The 20,059-nt window shown below is 44.7% G+C and overlaps 1 protein-coding gene across 3 annotated transcripts in view; it reads left to right on the top strand.

Annotated features, from left to right (window-relative positions):
• LOC116806990 (microtubule-associated protein 1B) overlaps window positions 1–20,059 on the top strand; it is a 102,468-nt gene that overhangs the window by 9,052 nt on the left and 73,357 nt on the right. For all 3 annotated transcript variants that reach the window (XM_072923073.1, XM_032744792.3, XM_072923072.1), the window contains exon 2: window positions 8,715–8,816. In XM_072923073.1, coding sequence (XP_072779174.1) covers window positions 8,715–8,816 — 102 coding nt within the window. The remainder of the gene's footprint in view (window positions 1–8,714; window positions 8,817–20,059) is intronic.

Raw genomic sequence — 20,059 nt, 5'->3', positions numbered from 1 at the left:
AAGGTGTTGGAACACCTCATTTTGGAGGCCATCTCTAAGCACATGGATGACAAGACTCACAGAAGCACAGAATAAGCTGAATTGGAAGTGAGCTACAAGGATCACCGAGTCCAACTCCCAGCCCTACGCAGCACCATCCCCAAGAGTCGCATAATGTGCCCAAGAGTGTTGTCCAAACTCTGTCACGCTTGGTGCTGTGTCTACTCCCTTGGGGTGCCTGTTCCAGTTCCCAATCATCCTCTGGGTGAAGAATCTTTTTCTAATATCAAACCTAAACCTCCCCTGACACAACCTCAGGCCATTCCCTCAGGTCCTCAGGTCCTGTCACTGGTCACCACTGAGAAGAGATCAATGTCTGCCCCTTCTCTTCCCTTCATAAGGAAGTTGTAGACTGCAATGACTCCCCTCAGTCTCCTCCAGGCTGAACAGACCAAGTTACCTGAGCCACCCCTCATATGGCTTCCCCTCAAGGTCCTTCACCATTTTTATTGCCCTGGTTTGGATGCTAATAGTTTAATATCTTTCTTATATTGCAGTCACCAGAGCTGCACACAATATTCAAGGTAAGGCCTCACTAAAGCAGAGTAGAATGGGACCATCACCTCCCTTGACTGTCTGGCAATGCTGTGCTTGATACATCCTAGAATATGGTTGTCTCTCCTGGCTGTCAGGGCACACTGTTGAAACACATTCAACTTGCCATCAACCAGGACCCCCAGATGCCTTTCTGCAGGATTGCTCTCTAGCCTCTCGTTCCCCAGTCTGTACAGATATCCAGGGTTGTCCCATCCCAGCTGCAGAATCTGGCACTCATCTTTGTTAAATGCTGGGGATTGCCCAGCCCTCTAATTTGTTACAGTTCCTCTGCAGGGCCTCTCTGCCTTCAAGGGAGTCAGCAGCTCCTCCCAATTCAGTGTCATTGGAAAACTTAGTATTTATGAAGGCAATTAAGAGCACTGGCCAAAGATAGAGTCCTGCAAAACCCCACTAATGACTAGACTAATTAATTGGTTTTGTGGTCTTGGCTGGGTGGCCTATAGTAGACTCCCATGATGACATCCACTATATTTGTTTGTCCCTTAATCCTTACCCAGAGGCTCTCAACCATGCCATTACCAACTGCAAGCTCTGTTGTGTGAGTTGACACAGGCAGGCAGCCAGAACAACAAAAAACTCATGGCTAGAACACAAAGAATCAATTTATTTCTGTTATCTCACTGACTGGGTGATCCCCAAAGCAAAACCCAGGCAGAAGCACTCAAGTGGAGATGCAGGCAACATTAAACTTGGTCCATGCTAGAGGATCACTGGCCTGCTTTTCATACAGGCTTATCTAGAGAAATTCCCAGCTGCAAGGTCACTTGAGCTATTTACAATCTGCTTTACCAATCTTCTGCTTTTAACCCATTCCTCCCAACATCCATACATTCCAGCCCATCCATTACATAAAATGCCCCTCCCCCACCTTGCCTGCCCTGCCTATTCCTCCTGAAGATACTGTAACCATCCATCAGGGCACACCAATCACAAGACCCATCCCACCAGATTTTGCTTATGCCAGTGGTGTCATATCTCTAGGACTGGACCAAGGCTTCAAGCTCCTCTTGTGTCGCTGTCGAGACAGGACGGGAATGAAGAGACTGACTCAGAAGGCTGCTGAGAGTAAAACTCCAATTTATTCAAAATACACCGCTCTTGTATACAGAGCTTCACGAGGACCAACTCCATTGGTTCTGAAGTGAAAACAACCTACACCATTGGTGCAAAGTCCTTGATGCACAGTGATAGAACTTAAATATAAACAATGTGAAAAACAAGAGAGATAAAGAATTGTTTACATTCTTCTCCAGCTCTTTCCCAGGCTTCTTCCTGGCTAGAAATTATCAGTTTCTTTCTTTGACTGAATCTGAAACCCACACTCTTGCTTGTTCCTCATGCTGTTCATGGTGGTGTAGAAACATTTCAAGTGCAGTTCTGTGTAGCCAACAACTCGTGGAGCAGAATGAAGGATCTCACTAGTACTCAGTCCCTCAAATTTTGGCATGTCCCATTGCTTATCACTGGCAAGCCTGGTTTTGTCCCTTTCCCCCCTTCCAATCTATTTTAAAGCTCTATCAATCAGCCCTGCTAAGTCCTGAGCTTCTCATTAACCATCATTCCCAAGTCTTTCTCCTCAGGGCTGCTCTCAACTCATTATCTGCCTAGCCTGTATTTCTGCTTGGAATTACCCTGACCCATGTGCAGGACCTTGCACTTTGCCTTCTTGAATTTCATGAGTTTTGCACAGGCCCACATTTCAACCCTGTTAAGGTCCCTCTGGATGCCATCCCATTTCTCCAGTGTGTCAACTGTACCACACAACTTCATGTCATTGACAAGCTTGCTGAGGGTGCATTCTGTCCCACTGTCCACGTCACTGACAAAGATGTTAAACAACGCCGGTCCCAGTACCAACTCCTGGGGAATGCCACTTGTCACTGGTCTCCACTGGACATTGAGCCATTGACCACAACTCTTTGAGTGCAACCATTCAGCCAATTCATTATTCACCAAGTGGTCCATCTGTCAAATTCACGTCTCTACAGTTTAGAGACAAGGATGTTGCATCAGATAGTGTCAAATGCTTTGCACAAGTCCAGGTAAAGTCAGTTGTTCTTCCTTTATCCATCAGCACTGTAACCCCATCACAGAAGGCCACCAAATTTGTCAGACATTATTTGCCCTTAGTGAAGCCATTTTGGCTGTCACCAGTCATCTTATTTTCCATGTGCCTTAGCATAGTTTCCAGGAGGATCTTCATGATCCTGCTGAGCACTGAGTAGAGACTGACTGGCCTGTAATTCCTCAGGTCTTCCTTATTTCCCTTTTTAAAATTGGGGATTATGTTTCCCCTTTATTCAGTCAGTGGGAACTTCACCGGACTTCTCAAATATGATGGGTTGTGGCTTAGCAACTGTAACGACATGTATTTGTATTCCACGGACAGATTCAATCGAGATCTCTGTGGTTGCTCTTGGAGGATGAGGTTTATTCAGGATACATTGTGACCCTGCCTCGAGCTGCCAGACACAGCACGTGGCTGGGCCTCGGGTGATGGGGGAGGGGAGAGACAGAGAGGAGAGCAGGGACTCCCGGAGGACTCTCCAGGAGGGGAAGGGAAGATCCAAGAGAGCGTCCAGCCCCCTGGAGACCCCTTATCAAGGGGGGCTCCAGGGTGGGCTGGAACAGGACCTGGGCCAATGGGGTCACAGGCACCTGATGGTTCAGGGGAGGGTTACAGATGTGGGGTGAACCATACATTCTGGGGGGTGACATGGGAGAATCCATTCGGCTTTTGGACCCCGCTGAAGGTGAGGGTGATTGTCCAGCCAGTAGGGGGCGTTATATTCGTCCTGGCTGTACCATTGTGGTTCTTAATCATATTTATCTACCCTCCCCAACATCTCCCCCTTTTTCACTGAACCATTTGAAATATTAAATATTGATTTAACAACTATTTTCTGCACACTTGGAGGTGTACAGGGTATTGTTACTAGAACTATACTTATTGCTACTGGAACAGTCTAGCTTATTTTACAGAGTTCCTTTAGCCAAGGTGCAAGGCTTAAACTATTAAGTAAACTGTATAGCTGAGATGACCTTATTGTTATTAAATCACTGATTATAGTAGGGGAGGCATTGTCAGAATTTTTTTTTTTTTTTTTTTTTTTTTTGGAAAAGGTCTTATAATTAAACGGGTTGAAAAAGGTTTGTTAGGGTTTGTGTTAGATATATAGGTGGTCTTAGAGCTTGCAGGCTTGGCTAAAGCTACTCGGCATTTGTCTTTGGTTGAATTATAAGTAAAACTTCAATATAAAAACTGAAACAGAAGAACAAAAACAATATGCACGCATTAAACGATAGAAAGTCCATTTTTCTCTCGATGACGCAGCGTGGTTCAGGTCTGGGTTCTTGCTTCTTGGCTTGTGCTTGTAGAGGAACTGTCTGGTGTGGGGGTGTCAGCAGATTTCGGAGCATTGGTAAGGCTTCACGTTCTTTCCTGGGACCCACTTAAGTCGTCCACCTGTGGAAACACAAGAAAAACCTTTCCCCCACGTTAGATTGTGTGGACTTTGTATATGTCCTGAATCTAAGATTTTGAGTAAAGCTGGGGGGTGCCCTTTTATTTTTACTTTTTTTGTGTTCAGGAAATGTCTATAAATTTGGAGGCGAGGCTCTCCTGCAGAGCTACTTAGAAAATTGTGAGCATATAGAGCCTTATTCAACCTCTTTTGAGGTGTAGCCTGATCTACTCCCCCTTTCTTTAGATGTAAGATGTGTTTTAGGGTTTGGCGTGTATTTTCTATGGTAGTTTTTAACTGTGGTGTAAGATAGGAAAAGGAGATACCACTGTCCTTGAGTACTGGTAGGACTTCTTTCACCTCCTGAGAGGGGACAGCTGTTCGCTGGCTGTGTACTACTTGGAAGGGTTGGGGTTGCAGAATGTTGTCTTTGCAGCTATTATATTTGATTTCAGGGCAGTTTTTCAGTTGAAGATTGCTGGCACTTTGTTGAGAATTTGGTGAGACTGGGATAGAAAGGTTAGAGTTTGCAGGGGTAACATAGTTCTCTGTCTGTCCTTTGTTTGTAGAAGCTGCAGTTACAATGTTGCGTTCACGTTGCTGAGGCATAGTGTCTTCGTTAGGGTGTGGTGAGGAGCTGTTAGTGTGGGAGGCAGGGGCTGCTGCCAGCTGAGGCAGAGGAGCAGGGGGGGTGGAGGTCGTGGGCAGCAGCACCTGTGGGGAACTGGGATTTGTGGAAGGATATGCTGTCGCTATGGCATTGGTTGCTGTGGCAGTCTGAAGAGCCGGCGAAGGGAGAGATGTGGAGGGATATGATGATGGGTTTGGGAAACCCGGAAGTGGTGCCGGCGTTGGGGGGTTCCGGGGCTCTGTAGCCAGAGGCAGGGGCTGCGGCACCGCAGGGGGATGGGGGGGTGGGGGCGCCGGGTTTGCGTCTGCCGGGGGGTCCGGCCGCGAGTGCAGGAGGCGGGCGGGCAGCAGGGGTACCGCGCCGGACCCCGGGGCGTCCCTGGGAAGGACGGGCGGTGCCGCGGCCGCAGGGGCGGGGTCCGGGGCGCTCGAGGGAGAGGAGGTGGAGTCAGGGGCGGGGTCAGGCCCGCGCGAGAGGGGGGCGGCGGCCGCGGGGGCGGGGGCGGGGTCTGGACCGCGGGGGAGGGGGGCGGCGGCCGCGGGGGCGGGGTCTGGGCTGCGCGAGAGGGGGGCGGCGGCCCCGGGAGTGGGGGCCGCCCAGCCCAGGGCCGGCGCATGGCCGGCGTGTTCGCCGGACCAGGGGACTTCCGGGTGGGTTGGGGGGGCGGCCGCGGAGGCCAGCGTCTGCAGCTTTTGCAAAATCGCAGCTGACGCTTGAAATTGTGCTTGTAAAATAGCCATTGACTGGGTTTGTGCTTGCAAAATGGCTGTTGTTTGATTTTGTAAAAGTTCGGCTATAGTAGCCACCATAGCCGGGACAGGCAATGCTGGGGGGCCGGGCGGGGGGGAGGCGGGGTCCGCGGAGTGGTTAGGGGGGGAGGAGGTGGCCGCAAGGGCGGGTTCTGGGTTGCGGGGGAGGGGGGGGGCGGCTGCGGCAGGGAGCGCCGCTCGCTCAGAAACCGGCGAGTCGCTAGCCGCCTCGCCGGCATTCTCGCCGCAGCGCGGGGTGGGGGTGCAGTCCGGCGGGGATAGTTGAGCCACGGCGGGGAGCGGTTTGGCTGCTATTAGCGGCTTTTGAGAAGCGCAGAGTTCTGCTAACACTTTATAAGCAGGAAATAAGTCGCAAGCATAGGGGTCCCGCCGTGAAATGTCGTTAAACAGTGTATGTCCCACGGACTCCCAAAAGTCTCCACAAAACACAGCAGAGCGCTCGGCATATGGGAACTTAAGTAAGATCCATTCTAGGAGTTTTCGTAGCTCTTTTTTAGGCAAATTACTATTATGGCTACGTAATAAGTGGTTAAGTTGCTTATAGAGATCTCTATCAGCTGCAGAGTGGGACTGTCCCATTTTTAAACCAGTGTGGCTCACCTCGGTGTCGCAGGAGCGGGATCCTCTGTCAGGTTCCGACGTTTACTGCAGTCGGTGCTGAGGTCACCGCGGGGTTTCTCCAGAGCTTCAGCGCGGGCAGTGCTAAGCAGTGCTCGCCTGTGCTTTGTGTACGTGGCCACGTGGCGCGGCAAGTCTCGTCACAAAGCCTTGGGTCGCCGCGGAATCGCGGCGATCTCTTGTGCTCGGAGAATAATGGCCAGAAGTCGTATAAGGGCTCTAATAGCTCGCTACTATGTAACGAGTCGCTGAGCTGTACGACGGCTTCGGGACTTTTTAAAGAGCTCCGGTTCGTTACTGCCTAGCAGCAGAATGCCGTGCTCGCGACCACGATGGCGAGGAAATACCTGGTTATATAGTTAGTGTCCATGGAAAGGTGTCCTACAGGTAGAAAAGCTGGAAAGCATCCAGACGGGTGCAGTTGCAGGTCACCGTGGGTTCGTATTCGAGGTGGGCGCCAGTCTGTAACGACGTGTATTTGTATTCCACGGACAGATTCAATCGAGATCTCTGTGGTGCTCTTGGGGGAAGAGGTTTATTCAAGATACATTTGTGACCCTGCCTCGAGCTGCCAGACACAGCACGTGGCTGGGCCTCGGGTGATGGGGGAGGGGAGAGACAGAGAGGAGAGCAGGGACTCCCGGAGGACTCTCCAGGAGGGGAAGGGAAGATCCAAGAGAGCGTCCAGCCCCCTGGAGACCCCTTATCAAGGGGGGCTCCAGGGTGGGCTGGAACAGGACCTGGGCCAATGGGGTCACAGGCACCTGATGGTTCAGGGGAGGGTTACAGATGTGGGGTGAACCATACATTCTGGGGGGTGACATGGGAGAATCCATTCGGCTTTTGGACCCCGCTGAAGGTGAGGGTGATTGTCCAGCCAGTAGGGGGCGTTATATTCGTCCTGGCTGTACCATTGTGGTTCTTAATCATATTTATCTACCCTCCCCAACAAGCAACTTCATCCACAAATTCCCTCAGGACCCATGGATGCATCTCATCATCAGGTTCCACGGACTTGTGCACCTTCAGGTTGCTTAGATGGTCCTGAACTTGATAATCTCCTACAGTGGTTGGTTCTTCATTCTCCCAGTCCCTGCCTTTGCCTTCTGTAACTCAGGCAGTGTAGCTGAAGCACTTGTCAGTGAAGACTGAGGCAAAACCGTCATTCAGTACCTCAGTCTTCTCCATATGTTGGTTTACCAGGTCTCCTGTTTCCTTACAGAGAGGGTCCACCCTTTCCCTAGTCTTCCTTTTATCATCAATGTACCTATAGAATCTTTCCTTGTTGCCCTTGACATCCCTGGCCAGGTTTAAAATTTCAATCCTTAAAAATTCATTTCAGAAAAATACATTTTATGATTATATATGTACCAAGTGTCTCACTTTCTAAGGAGTTGGGGGAAAAGTGGTAATGAATAGAGATGAGATTTATTTTTTTTAAGAAAAAAGATCAAGCATAGCATTTTAAAGTCTTAAAACTAGAATTTTGATATTGCATTAATAAAAAAATCACATTTTAATTGAAATATGGAATGCTTCAAAGCTTTTGAATGAAGAAGTCAGCAATTTAATATTTTGTATTTAAATATTAATTCAAAACATGCTGCGTGTTGTCTTTTTTTTTTTTCTCATACAATTGTCTTGCAATAGGGGTAACGTATCCCCTGAATGATTCAGTCTTTTCTGTTTTGTAAACAGTGTATTGCTATTTTAAAGTAAATTCCAGGACATCTCATAATGTGGCTATTAGGATGTTGGAATCAGCAGTCATAAATCAGGGGCCTTGAGTTATTGTTATCTTTTGGAAATGCAGATTTCCTCTTGCTTGTGACTGATCCCCATCCAGAGTGCTTTTCATGAGTGCTCAGCACTTTGCAAAGGATAGCTGCATGGCTTGAAAGGAGTAGTGAGTCGTTAAAACCGAAGATCACAGACAAAGACTCTCTAACTGGTCAACGTTAGAAAGTGGTATATTTATTAACACCTGCAGGCAGCACTGGAGTCGTCACTGAAAGGTGTGACTGCACTGTACAAGGTTCTTTGTCCTGTATGTATTTCCCGAGATCTTAGATACAATACATATGCATAACCCCAGCACCTCCCATCCTTGCTCTGTAGTAAAATGAGGTTATTAGTTCTTCACGTGTGCACAATTCTTCTCTTGAATTGGGTCGGTGGTCTCGAATTGAGTCAGTGGTCTTAATGAATGAAGTCAGGAATGTCTTCATCAGGTGTCTGTGCCCCTCTGGCACAATCCAAGGCCCCCTGCTTCATGATTGACATAAAACCCAGATGCTAACCATTGTTCTACTGGTTTCAATATGTTCTTATAACAGTTCACTTACTCCATTTCCTTCTACAAACAAGCTCATAATGGCAAACAATATAACAATCAGCTCTAGCTTAAGCATCTAATAATCATTAACCTATTGTCTACCTATCTAACTTACATCCTGATCAATATGAATTGCTTCTAACCTTTAGCTGAAATCTTAACTTTTTGAAATCATGCTTCAGTAGAGGTTGGTTTTGGAATTTAGAAATATGCGAATGTCATTAGTGTAAATGGAGAAATAATCAATTAAAACAGTGCTCATATATCAAGGTAGACATGTCTTGCATTTTAAATTTTAGGAATCCGATCATGGGATACAAGCTTGATTGAATGCAACTTGGATCAAGAACTAAAACTTTTTGTGTCTCGCCATTCAGCTCGATTCTCTCCTGAAATTCAAGGTGAGTTTTTGGAAATGTTGGTCAAAGTTTTGTATGTTTTTTTAATGAGCAGAATTAACAAATACACTCAGGTATTGGATGGTTCTCTTTCATTTGTGATTCTCTACAATGAATTTTTTTTTTCTTTGTTTAAAATAAAGCCTGAAAATTATAGTTAATTTTTACTTTCTGACAACAGGAAATGTCTGAAAGATTTAAATAATCAGCCTTTTAGGTTAGCTTCATGTATGGCACCACGATTATTTTGGCAGTAGATGTTAGTTTTAGGCCACTTTTAAAGTTAAGTGAAACTCACTTTTTGACTGAACACTTTGTTTGTGTAGCATCAATCTAGTAGTCCTGGAGACTGAAGCTGTTCCTCACTGTGGTAGGTAAAGCACATACAGAAAATAACTGAAAGGTTAGCTCTACAGTTTGATAGAGCCAAAAATGGCATAATGGCTGTTGTACGAGCATGGCTCAAACTCTGTGTTTGTTCCTAAAGGGCTTAGACTCTTTTTCTTGGTATGCAAAAGCTGAAGGGTAGAGGGTCTAACTTGACTCCCAGGAACTTTTTTTGGCTTGTATGAAGAAACTAGAATTTTAAAGGCTACATCTTCTGCTGCGTTTTCTTCAAGACTGTCCTTCCTTTAGTGGGTTAATAAAATAAATTTAAAAACCCAACAATTTTGTGAAGTGTAAAATTTCATTTTATTCTCAGTGCATGGAAACTATATATTTGGTACGTTTTCTAACATGTCATTACTTTAACGCAAATGGTTAGAGAGTATATGAGAGATTAAGCTTGGTTTTTGTATTACAATATATCTCTTTCTCCAATAATTATAGGTTGCTTTTAATGGTGTAATTATTGTGGCCATGTGCACACTGACTGGTACAACCTAGTATTGATGAATGTTATAAATTCCGACTTCAGGAACATCTTTAAAGTATGGTGATGTCATGGTTTAACCCCAAGGAGCAATTAAGTACTACACGGCCACTCTCTAACTTACCTCCCATCCTGGTGGGATGATGAGGAACAAAAAAGTAAAACCTGTAGGTTGATATAAGAACAGTTTAATAATTGAAACAACTTTTATTAATAATAATAATCATCATCATCATAATGTTAATAAAAAGGAGAGGGAGACAGATAAAACCCAAGAAAAACAAGTGATGCACAAAACAATTGCTTACCACCTACTGACTGATGCCAAACCCATCTCTGAACTGTTATTGACACCCATTCTGGGTAACTCCCACAGTTTATATACTGAGCATGACATTCTATGATGTGAAATATTTCTTTGGCCAGTTTGGGCTGTCCTGGCTATGCTGCCCCCCAGCTTTTTTGTGTATCTCTTCACTGGCAGAGCATGAGACACTGAAAAGTCCTTGACTTCAGGTAAGCACTACTTAGCAACAACCAAAAGATTAGTGTGTTATCAACATTATTCTCATACCAAATCCCAAAAACAGCATTGTAGCAGCTACTAAGAAAGAAAGAAAAAATAACTCTATCCCAGCCAAAACCAAGACAGGTCAAAAGGGGTATGAAATATTGTATCATACTACTGCATCACATTCCTAAGGTCAATTGCTATATACTGTTGACAAAGAGGTCTTGATCTCTTCCTAGCATATCATTGACCTGATGGTCTTGAATAATGTACCAAATGTCTTGTGTTACTAATTCTTCCTCTTGCAGCATAGGTTATAGCAGATTTTTCCATATCTATAGAGAGTAAAACATTCTTTTCCAGCACTATTCAATCTTTAAACAATAAGCTGCCAAAATCTGTGTTGAAAGAGCGTTAAGGGAGCCTGAAACTGGGGAAGAAGGAACATCCAGGAATAAATCTAGCCCTCTTGACCAATTTAATTTCTCAGATTTTGTGGATAAGCCCACTGATACCTTCAGAATTCAACTACCCAGATCAGAGGACAATATTTTAGTTTCTCTATTCTCTCTGTGGTTGTCTGATGTAGAATCTTCATGAGGCTCCTTTATGTCTTCTGTACTGTTTGATAGGAAGGAGGGATTTTTTTTCTTGCCATTCATCAATAAAATTTTAGATTTTTTGATTTCTGTTCAACAAATGTTGAATTTCGTGTGTTTAATTAGGGAAACTGGCAGCATTTATAATAAAGAAGATTGTAAACATGTATTCTCTTAAACTCAGAAATTCTCTGGAATTTGAAGAACTAGGTGACCTCTTGCCCAAGGAAAGTATTCATCCAAGATGATGGGATAGTCTGTGGGATTTAATTAAGCAGCCTTTTTTTCAGTCTTCTGAGAGTAAACTTTTTTCAACTCAAACATAGGGACAGTTTACTCTTGAGAGTCATTTAGTATGTCTGCACAGCTCTTAGTATAGTGAGGTCTGACTAATGGATGAAATTTTTTTGATTATAATGTTTATTATGGTAATTGCAGGGCCAATTCAGTATATGCTTGTATGCTTCTCAAATCAGCTTGAGAAAATATGGAACGCACTGTCCAAGAAGATACATGCAAGAGAATTTCTGTCAAAGCATGCACGTGTTTTCACTTGAGGAATTTTAGGTCTAATCCTTTGCCATGTGTAGTGAAAAACAATGTACATATTGACATTGCAGGGACCATGACCAGATCCAAACACTCTTTTTGTGCATTTATCATGAAAATGGATTGTCACAGTGGTATTTGTGTATCATATATTCGGCTGCTGGGCAATTTATAAATGATTTATGATTCCCTGAAAAATAGGCTTTAGAATGGAAATGCCAGCAGATATTTTCTGATACTTTGTAAAGCAGGTCTTAGCAGACTCCTTAATAATACCAAATCTTGCAGAGATGTTGTCAGGTGGTGATGAAAAAATGAGCAACAAAGTTTATTAACTGATTGCCAAGACAACAGGCAACATGACTTAAAATAGGCATTCCAGTGCTTGCCTCTGTTTTCTCTGTTATATACTGATGATAGCTTTCATCTTATGTTAACTTCACAAGGAAAAAAAATTCAAACAAGTTGTAACGTATACATGTTGGACAAGGAATTGTGTATCTAGTAGTGAGAGCAAGTTGAGAGTATTGGAAAGACATCTGTTAAAACTGCAGCTGTTGCTACGAGCCTTAATTTAAAAAAAGTTTTAGCTGCATAAAGCTGAATATCCTGCTTCACAAAAGATGGAGTAAAAGAATTCTGTGTGTGAATGAAGCCATTGAGGGCCCCTCTGCAAGACTTCCACACCTGCCATTTTGTCCATCAGCTTCCACCTGGGATACGACTCTATCATTGGTTTGTATTCAAGTCCTTGTATAGATTAAAATCTGTTTTAATTAAGGTGAAAATGAGACCATATGCCAAAGTCAACAGTACGGATTTTATTTAAAAAATAAACGTGAGGTAAAGAGAAGGAAAGAAATAGAAAAGAGGAGAGAGAAAGATATCAAGCAGGAGATAGTCACTACCCATGGATCCATTGGTGTCCTGCTGGTCCTTCTTCACCCTGGGCTTCTCAGTGGTGGGGGTCCCTAGGTCATTCTTATGGTGGTACCACCTTTATGCAGTCCATGTTCTGGGTATCCACAGAGGCATATTCCTAATTTACATGTGAATTATGCATGCTAAACGAGGATGGGTGTGTCCTGCACATGCTTCCTCAAAGATTTCAGGGGTCTTCGGTGGTTGTTGGTGGCTGCAGATGCCGTATGTCCCATAGCTTGGGGTGATCTTTATTTGACTGGTGATATGCGTATAAGCAGTTGCTTCCTTTCACACAGTTCACCACAGTGGGAATTTTTATGTGGATGAATTAACCAGGATGTTCTAACCAGATCTTGCCTCCGCCAGGCCTGGAATTAGTGCCTTCCTGTCACAAATTCCTCCCTTCTGTGCTTATCTCAAGTTTCCACTGCAGTGTCTTATCCTATGGCAAATTCCTTCTGTGGCCTTGACAGTGTTTGAGACAGGCAACTGTGATCTTTAAGTCCTTACAATCCCTCACTACAGGGGTCCCATCCCAGAGTGAGACCAGGAGAATTCTGGATTCCTAGGGCTAAATTAGATATAAATGAGGCAAATATTACACCTGTGAACCATTTATTGATAGAAGAAAATAAATGGCCCTAACAGGGGGATAGAAAAGTCAGAGAAAAGAGTGAGAGATAGTGTTACTGCTACGGCATTGCTATGGCGTTCATGGCTCACTGTCGATGTTCGGTCATGGTTTGGAGGCAGACGCTTATATACTGTGTGAGCCCTCCCATGGTCCTATTATTTGAGGAAGGTCACCTGGAGAGTCTCCCTAGTGATAGAGGCTCTCTTCACCCTGATAGGCTGTCAGGACAAATTTCCCCCAGAGACAGAGCTGGTTTTGTGCATGTGCTGTCACATGCTGCTACTGCCAAGACACGTACAGCTTTTCTAGTACTTTACATTAACATTCAAAAGAACAGATTTATAACCAACAGTCCAAAATAAAATCCCAACAATGCTGAGGCACTCTTATTCTAAAATTAATTGGTCCCTTACAACAAGAAATATATTAAGGTGCTGGAGCCTGTCCAAAGAAGGGCAGTAACACTGGTGGAAGAGTCGAGCACGTCTTATGAGGAATGGATGAGGGAACTGGGGTTGTTTAGCCTGGGGAAAAGGAGGCTTGTTATGAGGAGTACATGTTTATCCTTGTTGCCAAATGTAGCATGAGAGGTATCACTGTATCTGCTGCAGTCAGTCTCACAGTATCATGAGGAGCTCCAGCCATCATCTACCTTGAAGAGACACATGCAGAAAGCATTGCAAGCCATACATTAGTGCTGGCTGCAGATCCAGGTGCTCCTGTCTATAGACTGCTGGGAGTATCCCTTAGTACCTCTTAGTCTGCATGAATAGGTGTTTTCTTTTAACACACTCTGGGTGGATCTGTCCTTAACTCAACCCTTCAGGCCTCACACTGAGTGCCAAAAGGACTGTCTGGTTTTAAGCCCAGCTGGAAATAAAACACCATGCACCTGGTTTTTCAACCCACCCTCTCTTCGCCTCCACCCCAGTGGAATGGGGAGAAGAATTGAAATAAAACTTGTAGGTTGGGATAAGAATAGTTTAATAATTGCAAATAAAGTAAAATACAATAATAATGTAAAATAATAATAATTTTTAAAAACCCAAGTGATGCATAATGCAATTGCTCATCACCCACTGACCAATGCCAGACCTCCCCTCCTGAACCCAGATTGGCCGCCCTTCTGGGTAACTCCCCCCAGTTTATATACTGGGCATGACATTCTATGATGTGAAATATTTCTTTGGCCAGTTTGGATCACTTGTCCCAGTGTCATGGTTTAACACGGGAAGAGAATTTTTTTTTTTGAAAGAAGGGGTCAATCCAGTCTGGGGTCAGGTTTGGATACTGACACTTAAAGTAACCAATTGAAGGTGGACACGCCTCTGAGAACACAGAGGGGTTAAAAGCGGAATTCCCAGGAGAACTCGCTCTTCTTTAGTTCCAGTCATCGCAAGGTACGGACCTCCCCCTCCAGCCCAGGCAGGGTCGGGGAGGGGACCCATGCAGCCTGCAGAGGTAGGCGAGGGCGTGAAGGATCGGAACCGAGCTGGGCCAGCTCTTTCAGACGGAAGGGTAGAGAACATCTGGGATGTCTTTGTTCCCCCCCCCCCCCCCCCCAAGCTAGAGGGAAAAGAGATAGAGAGCCAGCAGACACCTGGAAGTTTGCTGGCAGAGGAGAAAGAGAAGGGGGGGGGGGGGGAAGATGCCCAGCGTGGGAGATGGGAGACAGTCCTGGGCCAGATTTTAGCCATCCGGGGAGTCTGGGAATTTTAACACTTTCCTGTCGGAATCTGAGGTTATTGTTGATTCCTAGATTTTAGAAAGTCTCTGTCTTTCTGCCCCGTTGCCAAAGAAGAAGCCATAATTCATCTGTGCTGTTTTCAAGGTGGTTTATACTTGCTTATCTATAACATGTTCTGCTGCCCTGCCGCGGGTCTGTCCTGCAGGGCAGCGTGTGGGGCTCTGCCCCTCAGTGGGATGGTACAAACATTATATACCAGAAACTACATGTACTATATTTACAATAATGTGCCAATATCTATCATCTACGTTGAACAGTGTGTCCCCAGCCTAAACCAATAGAAAAATGCCAACACTACAGTGAAACATGGAGGGCATGAAGAAGGAGAAAAAGGACAAAACACACCCAATTTCCTCCATCTTGTCCCCTCTGAACCCCTAATCTAGAAACCTAAAATTTTACTTTTGCACCCATGCCACACTTAATTATTACTCATATCAAACACTCAGAGCTTGTAATTCATCCCATAAGATTGAAAACTCTTTTCCCTGGACAGAGATCAGAGACAGTGTCTCTCAGGGCTCTGTACAGGGGGGTTCCTGACCCCTGCCAGGGTCCCAGGCCCTCCAGGGCAGCCAGAGGGAAGCCCTGGATTCCCACAGTGCTGGAGTTGGCTATAAATCAGCTGACTTCCATTAGACCTTAACCCCTCTAGGAAGCTCAGAATTTGTGCACAGCACAAGCTGGTGAAATATTGTCTGCCATCTCTATACAAAGCTTCATGTCAAGTGGGACTGAAATGCTTTTAAGTGCTGCTGCATATCTGTGGAAATGTGCGCTTTATGATTACTAAAACCTTTTTGCCAGTCCTAAATCCAGAAATGCTTACAGGGTAAAAGTTAAAATGCCATGGAAAGATGAAATAAATTACATTTTTATTACCCCTCAGAGACTGACTTAGTGACTGACACAGACTTCAAATCCTGGGGGAAGACAAGTGGCAAGGAATAGTCTTTTCCCTTTGACACCTCTGCTATGCTATCCCTGCCTCTGCTCGACTGCTTATCTCATGTCAAAGGGTTAATTAGAAGACTTTAGGATGAAGTTGTGGAAAAGAATTTAAATTCCATCTGTATGGATTATGATCTGGTGGAGGTCATTAGCATGCAGACAGACTTTGAGTGTAATTCGTTTTGATGTTTACTGAGCATTGCAGTGGATTTCCTGGGAATTTAGTGAACATTTTTTCTAATTAGAGATGACACAGTTGTCTGCAGCAGTTCTTATATGTATAGGATGAAACTATTTCACCAGGTGCAAATTCTGTGCCATCCTGTAAAAGCTTTCTGTAGCCATACAGGCAGGTAGTATCCTCCCTTTATGGGGCAGCAAGAGTAGTCCTCTGCTCTTCAGCTCAGAGGCTGTCTGAACTCTTTTGGAGGCATCTGCTTTTTCCTAGGGTGAAGTAAGAGAGGATATGAGAAATGATAACTCAAACACTTCAAGATGCAAGTAGGTGTTTTCAGAACTAGGTCTGTTTCTCAATTTTTTTTTTTTTTCCATACTGAAGTTGGTGCAGGGACAGTGTACAGGGTCAGGAAAAAAAAAGGAAATCCAAGCTAGACTCTTGACTGGCTTCTGGAGTCTGCCCACTTTTATCATATAGATGGACAGCTTTTGCCTTCACATGTGCTGGTTCATTGATTTCTGGTTTCCAAGCCCTTTGGCTTCCAATAGCAGGTATTTTTTTTTCTAGTAGTGTATCAGTGGATATGAACTACCACTCTTTGTTGTTCATATATTTCTTTTTGATACTACAGTTTCCATCACTGAAAAATTTACTGGTTGCCAGACTGTAGGAAGATTTGATCATAAATAATTTCATATACTACAAAGTTCAGTGTCTAATCTGGAGTGCAAGGCTTGCTGCAACAACCCTTAGTGCTCGTGAACTAAGCATCATTCATTATTAATGGGCTACTAAGACAATTAAATTCTCTGAATTGAACTAGGAGGGAAGAGATAAATTACATATAAACTGAGAAACCATAATGTTGTATTAAATACATGTCAAAGAAAATCTGCTTGAGGGAAGGAATAGATTCCTTGTATGTGAAATCCCTATAGGTTGTATTGTCTTGTCTGACTGAACAGAGATGGTAGATGAACTTAAAACTAAGTTGCATTTGTAGTAATGACCCCAAGACCAGACATTTACCCAGAGGATTTTAATTGGCAGGTTCAGCTACCTTATTGATGAGAGCCCATTAGTAAGCAGATTGTGGCAATTTTGAAACATTAACAGAGAAATTCTGAAATTATCAAAATTTAGAGACTTTTCCCTCAGCAAGAGACTAAAAGTCTAAAAATGTATTCAGGTAGAGATGCCTGAGAACAGGAAAGGCAGACTTCTTACATTTTTCTGAAATAATAATTTCAGTATTTATTCCTTTGCTGCACATTTTGCATTTTTATACTTTTTCCTGATGCTGCTCCATTTTCCATATGAAGGTGGGAGTTGTGGTGATATGCAAGGAAGGATCTGCACAGAGTGGTGCAGTGAGAAAGAAAAATTCTGGGACCACATTTTTCTTAGTCTTCCTTTTATCTCTGACTTCTATAGAAGCTTTTTTGTTGTTGTTGTTGTTGTTGTTGTTGTTGCCCTTGACATCCCTGGCCAGGTTGAATTCTCTCAGGGCTTTAGCTTTCTTAACCTGATCCTTGGCTGCTTTGTCAGTCTCTGTATTCCTCCCAGACTACCTGTCCCTGCTTCCACTGTTTGTAGTCTTTTTTGTGTTTGAGTTTGTCTAGGAGCTCCTTGTTCATCCATGCAGGCCTCCTGGCTTTTTTCCCCTGGCTTCCTCTTCATTGGGCCCATCGGGCTGCTTGCCAATTTGAAATAGCATCAGCTACCAGTTGCAGTGCCTGGCAGACTTCCAATGTGAGTTGCTGAGGCGACAGGAGATCTGGTTCCCTTTTCAAAAAATAAATTAAGGGCTCAAGTCTGCATTTGAAATTCCTAACAAGGAATGAACCCAATTAATTGAACCCAAAAGCTTTTGAGTATCATGCAAAGTGCAAATGCTTGTTTGAATTTGTAAAGGCTGAGGAGAAATACTCTGGGTCCTATTGTGCCAGCTGAGGTATTTCCAAGGGGGTTGAAGTTGAATTTTTTCAGAAGCAACACAAAGCCCTGTTTGAGTTACAGGAGCAATGACAAGGGCTAAGACTTCCTCCACGACTTCCTGTTTCTCTTCTGGAATAAGAATGTCATCCATGTAATAATATAAAAAGGCAGCAGGCATCTTTTGGCGAATGGGGCTGAGGACCCTCACAACAAACCACTGACAAATAGAAGGGCTGTTTTACATGCCCTGGGGAAGGACCACCCAGTGATACTTTTGCAGGGGTGCTTGCAAGTTAGTGTTTAGGACAGAAAAGGCAAATTTAGGAGCATCATCAGGATGCAAAGGAGTGTCAAAAAAGCAGACTTTTAAGTCAATGACTGTCAAATGCCAATCTCAAGGGATCATGGACATGGGAGGCCAGGCTGGAGTGCTCCCATGTCCTCCATAGCAGCATTGATTTTGTGGAGGTCTTGGACCAAGCGCCATGTCGTGGTTTGACACGGAAGAGAATTTTCTCAGGAAGTTGGGGTCAAACCAATCGGTGGTCAGATTTGGATATTGGCACCTGGAGTGGCCACTGAAGGCTGGACACGCCTCTGAGAATACAGAGGGGTTAAAAGCAAGAACTCCCAGGGGAATTGTCTCTTTGGTTCCGGTCAGAGTGCAGTGCAGACTTTCCCCTGCCCAGGCCGAGGTAGGCTGAAGGGTGGAGGGACTGGAACCGAGCCAGCTCCTGTAGGCGGAAGGGTGGAGGAAGGCTGAGATGTCTTTGCTTCCCCACCCCCCACCCAGAGAGAAAGAGATAGAGAGCTTGAAGACACCTGGTAATTATCCGGCCAAGGAGAAGGAGAAGGGGGGGGAAGGTGCATATCGTGGGAGCTGGAGTATGGACCGAGATTTCAGCCTTCTGGAGAGTCGGGACTTTTAACCCTTCCTTGGGAAATGAAATTTTTATGAAATATTACTCCTTCTCATTTTGAAAGAGAAGAGAGACAGTCTGGGACCTGAGATGTTAGAAGGAGAAATTCTAGGTGGGAGGAGATGATGGAGTGGCTTTTGGCTGGACTTTTCTTGTATAGCCATAGACTGAACCAATTTCTCCTGCAACAGAGGCTGCATTTTTAGGGGGATGCACTGATGAGCCAAGAGACCTGCTTCAGCAGCTGAGAGCTACAGGAGTGTAGTGAACAGAGGAAAAGTTGAGGAGGGTTGTGGTGATGCCCTCTGTCTTCAGAGAAGAAGAGAAGAAGGTCTCTGTTCTTGGACCCTCAGCCCCAGGGGAAAAGGGGGGGACTGTTGTCCCAAAAAGGAGAAGCTGTTGGACCCTTGGCCCTGGGGGAAATGGGGGAGACTGTGGTCCCAAAAATGAGAAACTGAACTGTTGTTTTTCTTTGGACCTTGGCAAGGCATCCTTGAAAAGAAACCCTATGAGCAGTCTGTCCATGCACGGTGGTGAGAACACTGTGACATGGAAAGGAGAGTGTCACACTGGCAGATTTTCGCCAGGCGGTGCCATGTGTGACATGGAAACACCAGAGGACGCAGTTGTGTCTCTTGGGGGTCTATAGCACAAGAGAGACTCCTCTCTCCCTTGATGGACTGAGTATTGATTATGTGAAGGGTGGGAACCTGATTGAGGGTCCGAGTTGTGTCTTACTGTGGTTTGTTGGAACTGGGGGAGGGGGGGGGGGAGGAGTGTTTTGGAAGGTTTTAATTTTGGATTTAGTGTGTGGTTTTTTCCTTTTTTTTTCTCCTTTTATCATAGTAGTAGTTTAATAAAGTTTGGGGTTTTTTTCCTTTGTTATTAAGCTTGGGCCTGCTCTGCTCTGTTCCTGATCGCATCTCACAGCATTAATTTGGGAAGGTGCATTTTCATGGGGGCACTGGCATTGCACCAGCGTCAAACAATGACATGACACTTTCTGGTTTGTTTTTTAATTACAAACACAGGCGAATTCCAGAGACTGGTAGAGGGGACTATATGTCCCTTCTGAAGTTGTTCTTGGACAAGGTCAGTGAGTGCATGCAATTTAGGTAGTGGGAGGGGCCATTGGTCCACCCAGAGAGGAATATCAGTTTCCCAGGTTAATTTCAGGGTGTTGCCCCTATTAAAAATCAGACTGAATTTTGAGTCCTTATTAAGAAAGTACATCTCGTCCCCATAAAACCATGGGCAAAGGCAGAACAAACGTTTTTACAGAGACTATGTGACATTCAGGTCCTGTCACCTGAATTAAATGACGACTTTGTTACCTGTGACTACTTCCCCCAATGCCAGTGAGGGCTTGGGGTACCTCGGTCAGGGGCCAAGTAGGGGCCCACTTGGCTTGAGAGATAACA

This window comes from Taeniopygia guttata, chromosome W (genome assembly GCF_048771995.1).
Source record: "Taeniopygia guttata chromosome W, bTaeGut7.mat, whole genome shotgun sequence".
Taxonomy (NCBI): Eukaryota; Metazoa; Chordata; class Aves; order Passeriformes; family Estrildidae; genus Taeniopygia; species Taeniopygia guttata.
The sequence above is the reverse complement of the archived record's forward strand: the minus strand, read 5'-3'. Positions and strand labels throughout refer to the sequence as shown.